Here is a 20,551-nt window from a genome sequence, read left to right as displayed (position 1 = left end):
AGACTTTCTTTGACTAACCATGACATTGTAAGTGAGCAAGAGGCTGCAAAGTGCTATGATGACTCAGTAGTAATCTGTGATTGGCGACAGTGGCACTGAGGTTAATGTAGCGGAACCCTCTCTCCGCCTCCCGTGCCCCCTAACCCCCTCCCCCCTAGTGTGGTCCCATCCTCCCCACCGGCCCTCTGTCACGCTTGACTCACCAGGGGGTGACTTTTGAGTGACAGGTGGAGGGTGGGCCACCATTGGCTGAGGCAGGAGAGTGGCTGTGGGTGTTTTGAGTGCAGACAGCCAATGGCGCGGTCTCGGGCACAGTTAGCTGAACAACAGCAGCTCCAGTAATGATAGAGAGAGTTTCCGTGTGTGAGTGTGTGTTATCTGACACAGAAGGAGAGAGTTGAAAAAGTACAAGGATCATATGAGAAGAAGAAACCAAAGAAAATGAGACTTGTGGGATTCTTTGAGGTGAGATCTGTGTTTCTAGATCTTTGCTGTGATTTTGTTTTTTTCTTTTCAGTTTAGGTTAGGAGAGTTGCTGTTGAGGGATTTTGTTTTGAGGTTTTAGTCAGGATGCAACATATGTTGGAACTGTTGAGTAATTTTCCCATGGTGGAATATCAAGGGATAAAGTGCAGACCAAACTTTTTTGGCTTCTCTGTTTATGGATAAACTATTGTTTTTGAATATAATTTGTGACCAGATGCACAATTTCTCTGTAGTAAATATACTTAAATGTTCCTGGAGGGAATCAAGGCTTTTCTCTGACTGTCTCTCTGGGAATATGATGCAATTCTCTTCTCCTTTACTGCTTTAAAATTGCTCATTTAATTTCTCTTTTTCCTTGTGTTTCTTGTTCTAACATCTCCATGTGTTCTCTTCTTCTGTCTCTTCACAGTTGACCACAGCTGCCAGGGCTACACGGGTGTGAGTGAGTGAGTGGCCTGGCTGGACCTCTTCTCCCTCCCTTCATCTCTTCCATTAATCCTCCCATCTACCCATCCAGTCTCTGGCCGTCTCAGGCACCATGCTGATGCAGTGGCTGGCTTGGTTGGCCCTGCTGTCTCTGGACTGGGCTCCAGGCAGCTGGGCCTTCATCACCACCAGAGCTCAGGGCCTGAGGGGTCGCATCCAGAGAGACCGCAGGAACATCCGGCCCAACATTATCCTCATCATGACTGACGACCAGGATGTTGAGTTAGGTAAGGCTGGCATACTCTCTGGTGTTCCCAGAATTCTATGTGCTCTGTTTATTTGTGTCTGATTTTTTTTTTCCTTTCTCTTACTAATATTTCTTACATTAATTTCCTATCATTCTCTTAATCAATTTCTTTGTCTTTGCATCAACATTTATGTGCCTTTTTTTTCCTCTACACATGAAATATTAAATAGAGGCCATAAGCCAGAGCCGAATGGCCATCTGGCCTATTAACTGCCGAATTATAATTATTTGCCAGTCAGAGAATTCAGTAAGAAAAGGTCAAGTGATCTAACTAGACTGAATTTTGTTTATCCACATGAAAATTTATTTAATTTGAGAAAAAATAACAATTCAGCAATTCATTGTGTGTATTTACCCAACCTAGTATAAAAGGGAACATTCTGTGCTTTTCATGTGGATCTCCAGCCAGTGTTGATGGTAAATGTAGTTGAAGCATAAATTACTCAAAACATACGATATTTACAAGAAAATGAAGAGTTCACCTGCTCCAGAGACATGCCACAATGCCTATATGGGATGCGTAGTGTGCACGTTTCTGACATTGTTGTCATGTATCACCACTCTAACCTATAGCTATTCCTCTAATAGCCAAAATACAGCATTAGGTGACAAACATATTCATCTTGTACGCCTGCTTGATACCCAGAGACTATATATATCTCTAAGCTGAAATAGTCTGTAGACTGGACATCCACATGAAAAGTGCCAAATTTTTCCTTAAAGAAAATTTGAATTTCAGCAAAACTATAGCACTCAGCACTGACCTCCTTACCTTGTTCTCCAGGTTCTCTGCAGGTAATGAATAAAACCCGTAAGATCATGGAAGACGGAGGCACGACTTTCACTAATGCCTTTGTCACCACACCCATGTGCTGCCCGTCACGCTCCTCGATGTTGACGGGCAAGTACGTCCACAACCACAACACGTACACCAACAACGAGAACTGCTCCTCCCCTTCCTGGCAAGCTCAGCACGAGCCACGCTCATTCGCTGTCTATCTCAACAACACTGGCTACAGGACAGGTGAGTGAACAAAGACACACTCATATATATGGGCACTTGGGTTGTCTTACTGGCAGGGGCAAAAAAAAAATCATACAGCCTAAGAAAGAAGAAGAACAACAACAATTACTACACCTCTTAAACAAAAACACACAGGGAACTATTGACTAGGGTACTTTTTCACATTTTCTTCACTGGAAGTCACCATAGAAGGCCATTTCTCATGTTTGTTCTACAATAGGGGAAACCAAACGGACCTTTCTGTTGCATTTTTTTGATTATGAGGGCAGCGTGCTTGTCTATGTACTATAATCAGCATGAAGGGCTTTGCTGTTTGTCCTCCAACGACCTCTAAACGCAGTGCTGGTGAAGTTTTCTCATTATTTTATATGTAATAGTGGCATTTCAGGTTACGATTGAGTAATTTCTACTTTTTTGCCAAGATAGTGTCAATCATCACCAGCTCAAATGTCGTCCTGGCCTCTCTATGTATTTTCACTCAATGCAAATTTTTATAGTAAGCTAGACTCCACCGCCTTGCCTGGCTGTCTGCTGTGAGAAATGCAAACACAGTGAGCGTGCCAGGTCGCTGTCATGTCTCATCAGACGGTGTCTGTGTGAGTGATGGGCAGGCGTTGGACTGGGCAGCTCAGTGGGGTCCTGTGGGCTGCAGCACGGCCTGCGGTTTTCGAGCTGATGCGTTAGTCTGCAATTAGCCTTCTCTGGGACAGGCTGGCTCCCTGCCCAGCCTATCCGAGAATGCTGTGCAGCGAAGCCAGGGGAAAAGAAACAAGGAAAAAAGTTACGCGTCACATGCTCGCACATAGATAAAGTCATACACATGCACAGAAATGAGATTTTCACAGGCATAAGCAAACAAAGACGACATGCATTCATGACCTAAACCTGCTCTGTCTCCTCCTTTACAGCCTTCTTCGGCAAGTACCTCAATGAGTACAACGGCAGCTACATCCCACCTGGGTGGCGCGAATGGGTTGGATTGATAAAAAATTCCCGCTTCTATAATTACACTGTCTGTCGGAATGGTTACAAGGAGAAACATGGTGCCGATTATGCTAAGGTATGTGTTCCCATAATTTCTTAAAAGGGACCATTAACTCAATCACTCATTTGTTTTCCCTTTATGACCTAATATACAGACTTCGCCTGACAAATTGCAGGTTCCACTTCACTTATAAATACAGTGGAGCGCAGACAGTGAAGCACTTCACTTATCACAGCGTTGTGATCCAGGCTGACAGGAATTCTCATTCGAGAATTAAAGGGAATGAGCCGAGTTGAGATGGCGTCTCTTCTCTCTGCAGGATCCTTTTATTATGACGCACCTTACCTCAGCATTTAGACACTTTAAAATTGAAGCATATTTATGAGAAGCCAGTGTTGTTTGTGATAAACACTACCCTTCACTTGTTTTTGTCTCCCTTTCTGTCTCACTACCTTTTTGCAGAATGATTTTATGCTATAATACCACAATAAAACTGAGGGAAAATTTCACTTTGCCACTGTTAGCCACAAAAAGACAGTAAACACAGTCTTGATCTCCAGAGTCTCTGGTTGGCATCAGTCATCAATCTTCCCCAAATGTTTTTGTAAGAGCTGTCAGCTTGTTTTCGCTGCTCCATGCCAATATCTTCCCAGGTAGCATAGTCCTGGGTATATGAGGAATCCATGAGGAGAGTTTATAGTTTGGACACATGTCAAGTTTCAAGATGGACTGCCCGAAAGATGGGCAAACAAATGTTTGGACTGCTATTCCTCTGCCAACTTGGACTGAGGTGTAAAGTTACCCACACGCTGAGGCAAAGGTGTTTACATGACATGGGCTTGGTCAGCAGATTGTGGTTTAAAACCAAATGGACACACTATTTGCTATTTACTGCCAAAAACCATTAACCTGCGACCACTGGAACCACCACAACTCCTCTTTTTAGATTCACACAGGGTGAGAAGGTCACACTATTCCACACAGAATGCAGCTGGCACACCAAGTCATTGTGATTAGAGGAGGCACTTGCCCAGTGATTTCATTTAATTTGGTCCTATTTGATTTTCCATCTGTAGGAGGATGAGTTCACTGGGGTTAAGGCCTTTGTCTGTGTGTGAGATTCAGTTTGATGATTCATATGCTTTTTTCCCCTTCAAATTCCATGACAGATGTTAACTGTCATAAAGACAATAAGCAGCATGTGTTTCAAACCAGATGTGATATATTGGTGTCATCAGTGCTGACTGAAGTGTCCACAGATCAGAGATCAAGCAATTTGAAATTTATAGACAACTCTTCAAATACAAATCTTGTTCATTTAAACCCACAACGCCCTGCTGCATCAAAACATGTAGACTGTTACAAAATTTAAAGGGATAGTTCAGATTATTTGAAGTAGGATTGTATGAGGTACTTGGCTTGATGTATGTGCATTGCCTACAGTAGATGCCAGTCAGCAAGCCCCCAGTTAAGAGAAGCAGACTACCAGCACAGAAGCTAAGTATTGTCCTGCTGTAGACATGGTCAGCAACAAACATGATAGCAGTTTAATATTTAGAATATTATCACTGCTGTACTTTGCCATGACACAATGTTTTCTGATCGGAAATTGTTGTTATAAGAGCTGAATATGGGTCTCTGCAAACCAGCCAGTCTCCATGGGAGTAATCAGTACTTATACCTTGCAAAACACAGGATTTTCTTTTATATCACTGCCTTGGTCTGTTAGTTACTTAGTTTGTGTTATTGTGTGACTTCTGAGAATCCTAACTATCCTTTTAAAATATTGAAGTTGCACAATAACAAAAACAAATTAACAAATTTAGGCTGCGGTAGACCAGCAACTCACATACAAGTTAAAATTACTGATTTATCCCATGGAGTTTGGTTGGTTTGGAGAGAGTAAGAATTCCCTTTTATAACGGTGGTTTCCCATTGGAAAAGGATATTTGATAGCAAAATAAAGTGGAGAAATTTTAAATTTAGCATACACTTAAAACTGATATATATATTTTTTTTCCTGGTGGACATTTTTGAAGTGGCTAAAACACTTCACTATCGATAAATACCTCATACAATCCTACATCAAGTCATCTGAATTATTACTTTAAAATGCCAGAATCTCAGTTTAACTGGATGAATTTAGGGAATTAAATTATGTGTAAATGAGTTTGTATGACGTGACTGCCACTTAGTGCTCATCATCTCCAAATGGTTCTGGGAAAAGTGATACTCCTCACCTCCCTGACTATTTTATAGCAGTTGGCCAGGCATTCCCCATGACACTGTCACTTCCTCTTGACCTGCCAGAGCCCTCCACAGCAGTGGCTCAGATTTTTGGAGAGCTGGCAACACAGAGAAAACAAGCATGGCAAAGCTTTGCCATGTGCACGCAATCACCAGCCTCTATGCGCATGTGCTGCCCGCCAGGCCATTAAAGCTGGCCTGGCTATAAAGCCTATTAATAGAGACAGGATGAATCAGCCAAACCCACTTCTGACATTTCAGGGAAATCACCCTTTACCCTTTCATTCTGAACCTGGCACTCCCTTCCGCACGTTGTATGCCAGACAGTGGTGTGCCAAAGCTGCAGGTAGAATGGTTAATCTACTGTTGGAAAGTTGGCAAATGCCATTGTGATTTTAGTTCAGGGTGTGACCTACCATATATTTAAAAAAAGAGACGCCTGGAGTAAAGGTTTTGATAAAATGTCACGCCTGTGGGTTGTTCGATGCGACAATTTCACATTTCCTAAGCCTAAGCTCTTTCCAGCAAGTTAGTTCTCTCTAAAATTAGAAAAACAGAGCACTCAGGGTCTTATGAAGCTTGTCTTTCCCATCTCCTGTGTACGAGTCATCACTCACTCCAGCTCATTTCTGTAGTTATGCCTGAGGCTTGTATCTTTTGAGGTTATTGTGCCTGATTTGTGTGTTCCATTATCTCCCAGAGCAAATCCGTGAGAAGGAAAGCAAACACACGCTAAGAGAAAAAGGGATGGAATAAAATGAAGTTAAATGGGAGAAAGGGAATGGATAGCCCGGAGAGGAGGAGAGGGGCGGGAGCTGTCATAACAACATACCATTTGAGAGCGCCAGGCTCCTCTCACCATCAAGTGGTGTCACATTCAATAGTGCAGAGATTCACTGATGAGGCAACAGCCCATATACTGTATACACATACACACACAGACTCAAACACACACTCACATTTACACACACACACAGGCAAGCTGCCAGCTGTTGACTCGACAGATTGGTAGTGTAGTGTACTCAATGGCCCCAGTTCATATCCCCACTGGCCCCTCTCCATTTATTTGAAAATGACTGAGGGAAAGCAACATGTCACGGTGATTGGACTGAGTTTATCAAAGCTTGTGTTGTTTTGCATTTTTCCACCCATTCCACCTCTTTTAGCCTTTTCAAGATGGGATTTTAGCCTTGAGGTGCCTAATAATTCCTACGTATTCATGATGTTTGCCCTCTTTTTCCAGGACTATTTCACAGATCTGATCACCAACGACAGCATCAACTTTTTCCGCATGTCAAAGCGGATGTACCCTCACCGTCCTGTCATGATGGTCATCAGTCATGCTGCTCCTCACGGCCCAGAGGACTCGGCTCCGCAGTACGCTGAGCACTTCCCAAATGCTTCGCAGCACATGTAAGTTACATTCAGACTCACATTATCACACATGCGCAAACATTTAAGCCACATTTCCACCGCAGGAACTTTCCCCAGGGACTAGGAACCTTCGGCATTCGGAGAGACCAGGGTCTAAATTAAGTTCTGAACATTATTAACCCCACAAAAAGTCCCTGCCTGAGGGGTAGTACTTTCCAAAAGTACGGTAACTTTGGGAATGGGGCATGCAGTGCTGAACATTTTTAATTGGTTGAGTACTCACTGCGTTTTATTTCAGCTACCATTTTTAAAACTCTACAGCTGCAAACCAGTTTGTTTTTTGATTAATACTTCAACACATCAACAGTTTGAGTCCTTTGCAGTGGATGTAGGTTCAGTTCATCCCTTTGCTGCATGTCTGTCTCTCTCTTTCACCCTTAACTACTACTTCTCTACTGTTGTCCTGTCATAATAAAGGCACAAAAAGACTAAAAAAGTATCTCCTGGAACAAAAAGTTCTGGGTACCTTGGGTGGAAACACACCACTCATCAAGATTCCTGTAAAGGATTTTTAAATAATGAAAAATGAATGTTCAGGCTCTATATTAGGAGATCATACACACAGACAGCTTTCACATGCTGCTGTATGGAATTTTTCTTGTTAACATCCAATTAGAGTTTTTATGATTTGGTGTACCTAACATTATTACAGTGTTCACGCCCCTCAATCCCCAGTGATGACAGGTTGCTTAGAAGCTGCTAGGGCCGACGACTCGGCAAGCGTGAAATCAAAATGATTTATCATCCAAGAATAGCTGGGTCACATACCATTAAGAAGGATCAGGGATGGCTTTTTTACGGAGCACGGCCGCTCATGCCAAGCCCACATTGGCCTCCCACAACTCTCATCACTGCAATACTCTGGGCCGTACCATGGCAACATGCCCTGCCATCTCTTAATGGGCCCTCCAACAGGCTCCCAGGATGCAGTACTTCTGCTAGAGATGTAGATGTAGAGTTCAAGGCTGCCATTTTCCCAGCATTTTCAGTGTTCCCCTCTTCCTTCCGCTCACTTTCTGTCCACTTAACATTCCCCCTCAGTCTGTTTGCTCTACCACTCTGTCACTCTATCTGTATATCTGTGTTTGTGTCTGTCTCTGTTTATCTCTCCCTCTGTGTCTTCTGGTGTCTTGTCTGATTTTTCTCATCCCTTTCCTCTCTCCCCCGACTCCTCATTCTCCCCCTCCTGCAAAATTTGCAAAGAGGACTTCCTGATCCTGTCCATATCAATCAGTAGTTTCTCCCCGCGGCTTTCAGGACAAGAGGAATGCATTGTGCGCCGTGGAACACCCTTTGTGACATTATTAATTTATTTTTAGTTTGAGCCTCAGGGTGAAGGGGGTGGAACTAGGGGCCCGCGGGTGGCTAGCGGGGTTGCCCCGGTGATTGTGTGTAGGTGCAGCGTGTGGAATGTGCGGTGTGGTTACTGCGGCAGCACAGGTGCTTGATATGGGTGGGTGTTTGTTTTCGTGTTTGTTGACTACACACTTATATAACAGATATGGAAAATCCTTTTTTTTCACTGGCGGATGTTGTGGAACAAATTCTTTTATAGTATAATTGGTTCCATTTTGAGTTTGATTTGGTTCAAGGAGCTTTGGTATTTCTGTAACAATCAGTTATACAAATAATGATTGGTATGAAAATTACATGGGTGAAATATGATTATCCTTAAAGATTGAAGACTGATGTGCTGATGTTAAATTGTGTTCATCTTAGCTTTGTAAACAAGATAAGACAGGGATAGCTTTATGGTTTTTGCAAATGTATTTCAGTATTGTCAAGTGAAAATAGATACATTCAACCCATCTCTTTTACACAGATTTTGAGGCCTACAGACTTCTCACTGTCGCATTCTGTTTCTCCTCGAGCAGAATGCACACTTACACTCAGAATGAGTTACTTTAAACATAAAAGTGATATAAAATCTAAAAACAAGAAGGCACTAGTATTAGAGACAAAAACATATTTTGAGAGTAATCTGGAAACCTTTTATTCCATTGCTCAAAAATGCAATGCTTACATAAGGCAAGTATCTTATATTTTCTTATAAAATATATAATCACCTTTAAGACATGAATGGCATTGAGAGTACAGCCTAATAACATTTGATGCCCTTTTTAACTCCTACCCCCTTTGCTGAGGAGGCTCTTTCTTTTTGCCAGGCCATGATTGTAGATAAGAATTTGGTCTTAATAATGCCAAGTTAAATAAAGGTAAAATAACTAAAATAAAACAATAAATTTCATCACTTTTAATTTATGTATTTTGCTTTGTTTTTGTTTGGGTATTTATTTTGGTACTGTCATGTGTGTTTTATAAGCTTCTGTCATACATTTATCTTTAGTTAGTTACATGTTATTGTTAGTGTTTTGTTTTTGTGTGATTTGGGAAGTGTTTGGGAAAGTGGGATGCGGGGAGTTGGTATATTGTTTGTCCTTGTCATTTGTACTGAGAGAGTAGAATGTAATCCACAGCTGAAGCAGCAAAAAGGGAAATAAATATTTGCAACCCCACTCAATGAAAAATATCCCCACAACAGGTAAAAAGAAATAGTCTCACTGGTTTGTTCCATCTCTCTTTTTAAAGATGTTCCTTAGTTTGTACGTCAGGTGACCTAAAAGTCAGTTGACAGGTCTGACATACATTGTAACAAGAACAAGCATACATTTACCCAACTATAGGGCTATACACATGCAGGGTGACATCATTTTTATAGGGATTACATTTAACACTAATTATCCTCTGTTTTTATAACTCATAAATAAAGTGAACCTTGTTTTACCTATGTTGCAGTGCTACAGGTCTCTAAAAACACTCTTGCTAAGGTCATCCACTAATGGAAAGATACGGCTGAAAATGTGTCTGGTCTGTACCTCTGCTCCGTAATGCACAGAATTAGGAAGAGGCTGCGTGGCAGTAAAGGAGGAGCTGCCTCATAAATCAAATGAGCGTCTGTACCTCTGACAGCAACAATAGCAGGGGAGGGTTTGATGTTAATGTCATTAACATTCCTCACTGAAGGTGTTTTTACCCTGTCTCTTAGATGTGAGCCAAGCTCCTGACTTATTTTAAACACCATGGATGTGCTGTGGTTTCTCAATGGCATATTTCTCTGTAGCAGGGGGGTGAATCGAAGTTATTCTGGTTGTCGCTCAACACGTTGCTGTAGGGAATGTCAGTAATCCTCATGTGGGATGTGTCTATGTTAAGTTTCGTGAGGTCAGGAGGCATTCTGGGGTGAACCGCAGGCTCTGTGCTGCTGTAATCCACAGCTAATACCACAAAAACATGACCTATGTGCGACAGGTGGCAGGTGTGACCTCTTCCTATGGGCTGGCTTCGTTCCACTGACCCCTGCATTCCTGGTTCCCCGGTGCCCAGGGCCCCATACCTTGGTGGCCCATTGCCCAGAGACAGGTCCCTTTGTGGTGCTTATTAGACCGCCTGGCTAGGTGGGTGAAGAGTTCACTCTTCTCACAAAGCAGGCCTGAGGAGAGGAGGGCAGAAGGCAGCTCACTCAATCAGAGCAAAGCAGCTCCCATAGCAGCTCTTCATTAAGTATCCAAGTCTTGATACTTTGTCCAGCGGCTGCTTATTCAGGGGTAGAAGCTGTTCATTTATAGTTCATGTATAGGAGCGAATTAGTTGTAGAAAAAAGCGGAATTAAACATTCCAACAATGCAGACTACAAAGCTGAATGCAGCTAAACACTGCCGACGTTTGTACTTACAGGTATCTGCTTTATTTTAGTGTTTCATGTTTGCTTTCAGCTGGTAGGAGCCATGTTAAGTTACTGCTCAAGAAAACATTTCCTTATTTTGCTGATTCATAATTTTAGAATAATGGGGGTCTTGTACTGTGAAGAATTTGTAGTAAATAAAAGCTTTACCCACAGTTCAGATGCTGGACTTAAGATGAGCACTTCGTCAGTAAATACTCAAACTCTGCTTAACTGCAGAAACTTTCAGACACAAAGTCAACATCATACAAGAGTCTGCTGCATATCTCCTACCTTTGCTTTACAGCTAATCCTGCACACAGGTGAACAGCTCCTCTCCGTAGCTGTAACTCCGCAAACAAGACAGCTTCTCCCTCCCTCATGCTCTTCATCCACGTTTGTTATTCCCCCATTTCAAATGACCATGACTTATTGCGTTTTTGGTCCAGAGGTTGTTGCAAACTTGACTTTGGGGCCTATTATTTTCTTAAGCATGTGCCAACCCTCAAATGACTTGTCCGTGCCAAGAGCGCAGTGGAGCGGGGAGACTCTCGTCTCTGTGTGAGGGGAGAGATGGTCTGAGAGAGGTGTGGAAAAACAGCTAAGGTGCCTGGCTGCTGACTATTAAGATGTTTCCTTCGACAAACAGAGCAGCTATTGATGCGTGTCAAACACAGCAGACAACTGTGGCACCTGTTACTGAGCAGTAGTTTGTGAAAAGTAGCAGGCAGGTGTTTTTTGGCATTGTAAATGGTGTCTTCATAGCTGTTACGTGCTCTGATAACTCACATCTAGACAGAGGTCTAAAGATTTTCTTACTTCTGTGCAACATCATCAGGCACACAGTATACATGTGTATCAGTCCTAAGTACACACAGTTTTTTCACGTCTGTCTCCTCTTTCCTCCTTTGTGTCCTCCCAGCACCCCCAGCTACAACTATGCCCCAAATATGGACAAACACTGGATCATGCAGTACACAGGCCCCATGAGACCCATCCACATGGAGTTCACGAACTTCCTCCATCGGAAGAGGCTGCAGACACTCATGTCTGTGGACGACTCAGTGCAAAAGGTAAGTGTATGTATTGACGGACTTGGTTTTTTTTTAGGATTTTAATATGTGGGTAGTCCACTCTCGATCTAACATCAACATCAGAATCAGTTTTTCAATTCTGCAGGGTTTGTTTGTTTTGAAGAGAGGAAGCAGACGTTGCATTGGCTGAACTGAAAAAGAGGCAAAAGACAGAAAAAGAATGAGAAATGAAACTCCATCGCGTTTATGTTCAAACCCATGCAACCCATGAAAACAAGACCCATGCATGTGATGTGAGCACACAACAGTATCCAGGAGTGGGACAGACCGATGTCTCCTCTCCTGTCCTAGTCTCTAATTAGACTCCTAATTACAGTAATGGCAAAGTATACAAGTAAATAAACAAAGTAAATAATGACCGCAAGTTTGAGGAAAGTACCATCTTCTCATCGTCACTCATTTTACTTCCCAGGTTTATGACATGCTAGAAGAAACTGGAGAGCTGGACAACACTTACATCATCTACACAGCAGACCACGGCTACCACATTGGTCAGTTTGGATTGGTCAAGGGCAAGTCAATGCCATATGACTTTGACATCCGTGTGCCATTCTTCCTGAGAGGACCCAACGTAGAGCCAGGGGCAGTGTAAGTTCAAGCAGCAATTCAAATCATTGTCATTAGCTTACAAATGACATTGTCTCCATATTGTAAAAGGTTAAAAAAATAATTGGACTGTGTGTATCTTAATGTTCTGAACCTTTATCTTTGTTTCTTTGGGTTCCTTGGTATTAGGGAGGGTTCTTAAAAAGTCTCAGGCATTAAAATGGTCTAATTCATTTCTTTTTTTTTTACTTTGACAGGACTTAAAAATTAATGGGATTATGAAGCTCATGTTACTTTTATAAAGTAGCATTAACTTCAGTCTCACTTTTAAATGTGTTTTTGGAGAAAATCATAATATTGATCATGCTGCAGCAACTATAAAACAAAACAAACCAACATGGAACCAATACCAACTAATGCAAACTGTGCAGCGTGGTCAGAATTAATGGGGCACACCCTGCTAGTATGCCACAATGTGGTGTGTGGGCTAACGTGGCATCTCCTCTCATCAAAAAATACATACTTCTAAAAGTAATAAAATAAGATTGTTTCCGTTACTTAAACATCAGTCATAAAAAGCAATGAAGACATAGGTGAGATGTTATGTTATGTTATTAAGTTATGACATTACTAAAACACATTCATATTGGTCTTAAAAAAAAGTCTTAAATCTTTAACCTAAAAAACCTGCAGAAACCCTGTATTTAACATCACTATAATTATTTCAGAAGATTAAATAAACACTACGTGTATGTACTTCCTCAGAAACCCTCATCTGGTGCTGAACATTGACCTAGCTCCCACGATCCTCCACATTGCTGGGCTGGACACCCCTCCAGACATGGATGGAAAGTCCATCCTTAAGCTGCTGGAACAGGAGAGGACTGGCAATAGGTCTGTATATGGATCCATCATGTCATGCCATGCTGTAATGGATATTATGTACAGTAATTGCACAGTGTGCATGATATGTGCAATAGTCCTGTTCGTTTGCCCTTATTGAGCAAATGCAGATTTCCATAGCCAAAATAATTGCTTTTGCTCCAGCTGAGCACAAAGTGGGTTCAGGGCAATTTGGTGGATTTTCCTTGGCTGGGCGACGTTGGCGGAGATTCACTGAGGTTCTTCTTATGAAGTTTGAATTTGTTTGCAAGTTGAATCATTTGTTTCCACAGCAAAATCCACTGTACAAACAGTGTCCAGTATGACAACAAAATCTTTGTCCTTTACAAAGCACAAACGGTTATTGTTAACATAGCTGTCTATATCTGTATCTACATCTTAAAGGAAAAAAATAACAGTCACATTGAAAAACTTTTCCAGAGCAACAGGAAGGACGGGGATAATTTATTAAATGCTGAAGGAGCATTCACACCATTCCCTTGAACCCACAAGACCTTGAGCTTGCTATGATCATCATGATGTTGGCTGGCTGCATACCTGACATGCTGTAGCTAATGGCCAGTGCATAGGCCGTATGAATTCCGTAAACTTTGTGCTTTTTGTTTTCCCAGATTCAAACCCAACCGGAAACCCAAAGTCTGGAGGGACACATTCCTGGTGGAGCGAGGGTAAGCTGGGGTTCTTTATTCCCTTTCCACACCACAGACACATCCGTGTCACTGCAGAGCATTGTGTGTCACACAAACCTGACAAAACATTTCAGTGAACCCGAAATGTGCAAGGCTCAGTGCACGTTCCCCCTTCCAGCAACACAGCCGCTTTTCCCACTTATTTGTTATCTGACAGACATTTCCTGACCACAGTCGGCTTGGAAGGCGATGGCGGCGGTGGAGGAGGTCGAAATACTCAAAGTTGTTTGGTAAAGCTATAAGCGGCTGGCAAATTATGACAGTTCACGCAAGAGGCGCTGACACATATGTAACCAGGTCATTTGATCACATACAAGAAAAACAAGCAGAGTCTTTGTCTTCTGAGGGGGCCTTGTATATATTGAGCACACGATCGGGGGCCTAAACCTGATTTTGCCTGCTGTTCCTGTACTGACGGAGACAGACGGAAGATACATTTCAGTAACACGGTAGAGCCAGACGTGCAAAATAAACAAAGGCTAGCCAGGCTTGGGATGATGTTACCTGAGGAATGGCTACAGGGCTCACACTCAACCCACTCACAGGACATGTCACCAACTCCCCCAGTGAGGAATGCAGCAGCCGCACTACAGCCAGCACTTGACTGTTTTCCCCAGGACTCTTTCTTTCTCTGTAGTGCACGCGATCGCATACAGCACATGCTCCCTCCCAAACCCTGTCAGGTCTTTATTTAACCTCTCCTCTGCTGCCAGATATATGTGACAGAAAATGATACCTCCAATCTGACAGCTGGCTTTTGTTCATCTAACATGTTAAGCTGTGGTAATGCCGGGGGTACACTGACAGAAACCTGACAACTTGGAGAGAAATAATCCCATCATGCTTGTCATCGCGTGACACAGATGGCCGGGTAAAAAAAAGGTTAAAATTAAAGGGATAGCTCAGACTGTTGAATGTGGGGTTGTATTATTTATGTTGACTTTTTTGGTGGACCTTTTTTAAGTGGTTAAAATACCTTTTGTTGCTGACCCTGTCCACAGCACTACGTTGCTTAACTTTCTTGTTCACACTCCTCTCTGCTTCTCCAAACTGGGGAATGCTGACTTGGATCTACTGTAGGTAATATGCTAACTATCAATAAGTATCTCATACAGTCCCACATTAAATAATCCAAACTATAATTTTAAAGAAGCAATATGTAACAATCCAATCATTCAGAAATGAATACTGCAGTCCAAATAGTGAGTTGAATCCATAGAAGTTGTATAAAATATATAGTGACCGCATGCTTTACTGCCTGTAACACCATTAGCATGTTGCTCAATTTAACCATTATAAACATCTAGTCCTTCTAAAAGGTTGTTAATGATTTCTTACATTCATAAACAGACAGCAACTCATTTGCATTAATTTGACCTCTAATTAATGTGAAACAGGCAACAGTAACACAAGTTATGTGCTGGTACAGAAATTTCAAGAGAATGCCGCAGCTATGTCGTTGTGGTCGGAGAAGCAAGTATTTCAACTTGACATGTCATGGTCATTTTTTGATTTATTATTGTAAATATTTTACATGTTTCTCCTTTAAGTAAATAAGAAAGGAAAGACTTTGGGGCAGTGGCAGGAAAACAAAGTGGGAGGCCAGATTGTGCTGGCAGCATGTGTAATGATACTGTATATTACAGTATGTCATGTTCTCCCATACAGCTGCTGTTTTTCCCCCACTATCATTTCCTCACAATCCCTATTTTTTGCCAAATCATTGGCTTGGCCCTCTCATCTCCTTTTCCACTAATTTGCTCATTTGCCAGCAAGTGCGTCAACATCTGCGGACGTGTGTCCAAGAGTATAAAAGAAGCAGCAGTTAGCTCTGCTGCCGCGCATGCAGCTCAGTCTCCTGCTGGCCTATGTTTGTGTGACAGAAGACCCAGCTGGTCTGTGGGCCGCTGTGTATGAAATGAAAAGAGTGTGACCTCTGACCTGTAGGGGCTTTAGCTCTTTTAATCCATTCCTCCATTAATCCACACTGTTTAGAATGGCTGTCTGCTTGTGCGCTTGCTGAGATTAGCCTCCGCAGACCTTTCACTCTGTTACTTGGGTACAGATGTAGCAGCACGCACACAGTAGCTAATGTTTTTTGCACAGTTCTCATGTCATACGCTCTCCTCACATGACCTTACAGTACTGTACCACTGAGCACGTCGAATGCTGACAGACAGCTGGGACTCACTACGTTGTTTCCGAATCCAATCATCTACCTAATGCAGCCATCAGGGAGTGACATTGACAACAACTGTTAGCTCTTTAATCACCCTTGGCTAAAGGCTACAGACTCCAGCCAAGCCAGTGTGTGAACATTGGCTGTTTTCCCCCTGGTACAGGACGGGTTGAGACAGCACAACAACGGCCCTACTCTTAAAGGGGACAGGTTGTTCTGTGCTGCGTCGTCGCCGTCATTCTGTCTGTGTGTCGTGACCAGCCAGACCATGTTGGCACGGAGATGAGGATAGAGCAAGGGATGGGGTGGTGGGGTTGGCATGGCCGTCGCAGACACTCAGCCAGGCCTTGCGGTGGTAGCAGAGGAGAAGGAGGCAGGGTAGTTGAACGTGATGCCAAGCCAAGGTCAAACAGCTTGGCCTGGAGCTGAGCGCTGGTGTGAGGCTGAGCTGAGCTCCATGCCCAGACCCTCTGGCACAACACAGACGCTACATAACTTATCCATTCACTGGCCCGGACCATGAGCAGCACAGGCCTGGTCACGAAGGAAAGTTAAAAACAGGAAACTCTTAAAGTGAATAAAACCTTAATTCGGCTTGCTTACATTTGGTTATACCTTAAAGGGATAGTTCGTTTTATTTGATGTAGGCTTGTATGAGGTACTTATCCATACTCAGTGTCCTAGTTATGGTAGATCGGCACGTCCCAGTTAAGAGAAGCACCAGAACGAAAGCTAAGCAATGAACTGCTGTGGACAAGATCAGCAACAAAAGGTATTTTAGCTGCTTAAAAAGGGTCTGCTTAATAAAATCAATGTTATTTGAACTTTACATTATATTTAGAATATTTTCACTGCCTTTTTTCACCGGCAGACAACATTTTCTGATGGGCAACGGCTGTTATACATTATAGCTGAATGTGGCATGCGTGGCATGCATGGCGAAATGTAGCATACACTTAAACAGATATTGTTTGTTTTTTTTTTGTTCGTTTGTTTGTTTTTTTAGGTGGACTTCCTGTTTTTTAAGTGGCTCAAAAATCTTTTGTTTGTTACCCCATCCATAGTGGTACATTCCTTAGCTTCTGTACTGGGGGTGTCACAACTGAAGCTAATACACTGACTATACAACCCCTTATCAAATCATTCGAACTATCCATTTAGCAGTTATATAGTATAGTAACTCCTTGAATAAGTCATTTTTATTGATGCTGATTTCCTCTTAACTCTTTTTTCATGTGTTGTGCAGAAAGATCCTGAGAAAGAAGGATGACTCAGTGAACACTCAGCACACCAACAGCCTTCCCAAGTACAAGAAGGTCAAAGAGACTTGCCAGCAGGCTGAATTCCAGACACCCTGCGAACAGCCTGGACAGGTAAAACAAACACACCCATGTGCACGCTGCAAACCTTTGTGAGCAGAAATCAGTTCCCCTGATATCCACTAAAGAAAGTTTTCTTCTTACAGTAATGAGTACTGCTCTTGTAGTGACCTCCATGCCGTCTCTTGAACTATTCCACAGAGCCACAAGTGAAATAGTCATTTACAGCACATCAGTTGGTTCATAACTGGCCCCTTTTGCACTGTTTTGCGGTACATTCATTTGTTGGTACTTCCCCTTTCATGTGTGCCCATTAATTCTCCGGCAGACCAACAGCCAAGTACTACAGTATGTGGCCTTGGAGCACACAGAGCAGAACAATACAAATCGTTACAAGTTTCAGGTAGCGTTAAATGACGGGCAGAGTTTCTGAGGGGCTCGCTAATGCAATCCAGATCCACTTTATGGTCACATAAATGTGTGTATGCAGCAATCAGTTATTAAAGACAGCAATGGAGCAAATTCTAGTTGAGCTCAGAGCAGTGCATGTCATGTGAATGTATGAGAGAGTGTGAGTATACGATGTGTGTGCACCTGTAACTCTGCACAAAAGAAGTGTAGACATGGAATCATTTACAGTATACACATCATGTTATGGAGCTGCGTAGCATGGAGGATACGATTTGGTCATAAATGGCCTGTCTGGCATGATTTAACATGACCTCCCAGTGAGCAGTCTGAGAGCCAGTGGAGTGTTTCTTAAGGAATTACAGAGGAAATGGTACTTAGACACAGCGGCAAATGCTTTATCTCTCCTCTCAGTTCTGTTCTAATCTCTTTTATTCCAGCTCTTCTTCTTCTTCTGTTTACATGCCCACAGGAAAAGCCTAATAAAGAGGCTAGATCAGTATCAGGATTAGTGGTCGGTTGCAGAATACTTTCATTTTCTTTACTCTTTAAGTATGACACTTGGGCTAAATTTCTGCTTAGCTAGGAGACATACATAAACATTGCATAGAATTATTAAAGGTGTCCTCAATTAAAAAAAAAACCTTAAGGCATTTACTGCATCGAAAGAGATTTTACAGCAGTAAAAGTTTTGTTTGCTTACAATGGCACTTGTGACACCTGTTATTTCCTCCATTTAAGAGGTTCAAAAAATTACAACAACGTGTCAGTTCTGGTCAAAAAGGACTTTAAACAAACTTTAAGGGGAAGACTTTATAATTTTTGCCCCCAATTTTATTTTAAGGAAACCTTAACTTGGAGGTGTTTTGTGCAGCCAGCCTCAGTATATTTTATGCCTTCAACTGCCAACTCACCTCTCTGTCACAGAAAAAAAAAAAAAAAAAAACGGCTCAAATTGAAGCATTGTGCTGAAATATTTAAAGGGATCTTCAACAAGGACATTAAACCTCAGCCTTGAACCCCATTTAGGTCAGAATGAGAGAATTTTTGTTTTTTGAGAAGCCTTTAAAAGTTACTGCCTTGTGAATATGACCACATGATGTTTGTTCAGACCGAGCGGATTTTTTTTCTCAGAGCACAGCCTCTGTTGTGTTTTAGTCACAGAGCTGCTGCGGTCCTTTGGAATCGATCGTGTGATAACAGTATGGGTTTGTTGTGGGTACACCAGATTTACTCACCAGGGACAGCGAGAAACCTCTGTTACTGTGTGTTTCTGGGGTACATGACAGTGTGAGTGACTTGCGGTATGTTGGGTCCACTCCTCCTTGTCAGTTTCTCATCCATCTCTGCTACCCTGCTGCTGCTGCAGTGGTACTGTCGTGCCTTAAAAGCACTCACAGGAGGGAGGGCGAGGGAGAAGGATAAAGAAAGACAGATCATTTTCATCCCTAAGTGACAATACATCTCTCTTTCTCTCCCTCGCGTCTTGTCTAATGCTGATATAACAGCTCTGTTGGGCCCGTAAGCTGTTCGTCACTGTATGAGCCTTCCACCAGAAACCTGATCTGCCTTATGGCCCTTTGTTTGGACCCTCGTTCCCACACTCACCACTGATCATCTGCACTGCGCTCTGCAGATGTGTCTCTTCCATTTATATGAGACTTCACCAGTGGTACTACTTAGAAATTAACCTCAGCATTCTTTTCCTACTGGGAATAGAAGTTGTGAAAGGCTCAGAGGATGTAGACAAGTGCGTGGATATGTATTTACACAATTACATTGGTGACGCACTTGGCACAGACGTACCCAGTGTGAGGGTGATAGGGGTTTCCACTTTATTTTCTAGACACCAGACGGGCCAGATTCATCTCATGTGGTCGTTTTGGTTTATCTTTCCTGCTGCTTTTGGATGCCATTCTTTCCCACAGGCTGAGATCTGCCCGATATATGTCACAAGCAAGGAGTTTCTAAAACCGCAGCAAAACAGAGGCTTTGTCTGAGATTAAGTTCTTCATATTCTTAACATCTACAACGCTTATTAACTGTGTCAGAAAATCTGTTCATTGCTAAAGCAACATGTGGAAATTTCTAAAAGAAGTACAGATCAAGGACACTTTGGTTTGCTCTAATTTCTAGAAATTGAGACATACAAATTAAGTTAGGAGAGAGACAACTTTAAAAAGTACACGGAGTATTATTTCTCCCTGTTTATTTCAGCTTTTTCTGCTGTTATTGACAGAAATGGCATTGTGTGGAGGAGATCACTGGCAAGTGGAGGATACAGAAATGTAAGGGCGGTTCGAAAGAAGGCTCCAGGAAGAGGGCCCGCAGCCTGAAGCCCCGCAGCAGTTACGACAACAGAGAGAGGGGCTGCGACTGCGGGGATGCTGCCCTCAAATCCTCCAGAACCGACCGCCGCTCCCACCGACAGCTCTCATCTGGCCAGCGTGAGTACACAAGGACCTGTTTGAATAAGAATATAAAGTCATTTGAAGTGACTGAGGATTGGATACACACGTGTGTTGGGTTACTGTGGTTATTTTAGTTCAGCAGTAGGGGAGCTGGCATAAGGCACGCTGCTTCAGTTAACATGCAGCTTTCTTTACTCATAACATTGTATTGATGCCTGTCTCTCAATACCAGTCGGAGAAAAAGACGCCTGCAAAGGCTCAAGGCTTCTGATTTCCTGTAATGGATTATTTCTGCTCTAAAGGGAGACAGATGCACAGAAAAAACAAACATCCTGCAACAAGTCCTGCAATTTGTTCTGTGGATGTTGCCTT

At 42.6% G+C, this 20,551-nt stretch overlaps 1 protein-coding gene across 3 annotated transcripts in view; it reads left to right on the top strand.

The window, feature by feature from the left end:
- sulf1 (sulfatase 1) overlaps nucleotides 1-20,551 on the top strand; it is a 48,065-nt gene that overhangs the window by 16,725 nt on the left and 10,789 nt on the right. For 2 of the 3 annotated variants that reach the window (XM_084747690.1, XM_084747689.1), the window contains exons 1-11: nucleotides 374-465; nucleotides 896-1,199; nucleotides 2,004-2,243; nucleotides 3,152-3,303; nucleotides 6,719-6,888; nucleotides 11,553-11,703; nucleotides 12,137-12,312; nucleotides 13,036-13,164; nucleotides 13,785-13,841; nucleotides 17,288-17,414; nucleotides 20,008-20,215. In XM_084747690.1, coding sequence (XP_084603816.1) covers nucleotides 1,025-1,199; nucleotides 2,004-2,243; nucleotides 3,152-3,303; nucleotides 6,719-6,888; nucleotides 11,553-11,703; nucleotides 12,137-12,312; nucleotides 13,036-13,164; nucleotides 13,785-13,841; nucleotides 17,288-17,414; nucleotides 20,008-20,215 — 1,585 coding nt within the window. In that variant the 5' untranslated portion in view covers nucleotides 374-465; nucleotides 896-1,024. Of the gene's footprint in view, nucleotides 1-373; nucleotides 466-895; nucleotides 1,200-2,003; nucleotides 2,244-3,151; nucleotides 3,304-6,718; nucleotides 6,889-11,552; nucleotides 11,704-12,136; nucleotides 12,313-13,035; nucleotides 13,165-13,784; nucleotides 13,842-17,287; nucleotides 17,415-20,007; nucleotides 20,216-20,551 lie in introns of those variants that run through there. The other variant, XM_084747691.1, reaches the window with a different exon arrangement.

This window comes from Lutjanus erythropterus, chromosome 21 (assembly GCF_056507025.1).
Source record: "Lutjanus erythropterus isolate fLutEry1 chromosome 21, fLutEry1.hap2, whole genome shotgun sequence".
In the NCBI taxonomy this organism is placed as follows: Eukaryota; Metazoa; Chordata; class Actinopteri; order Lutjaniformes; family Lutjanidae; genus Lutjanus; species Lutjanus erythropterus.
This window is presented reverse-complemented; position numbering and strand designations above follow the sequence as displayed.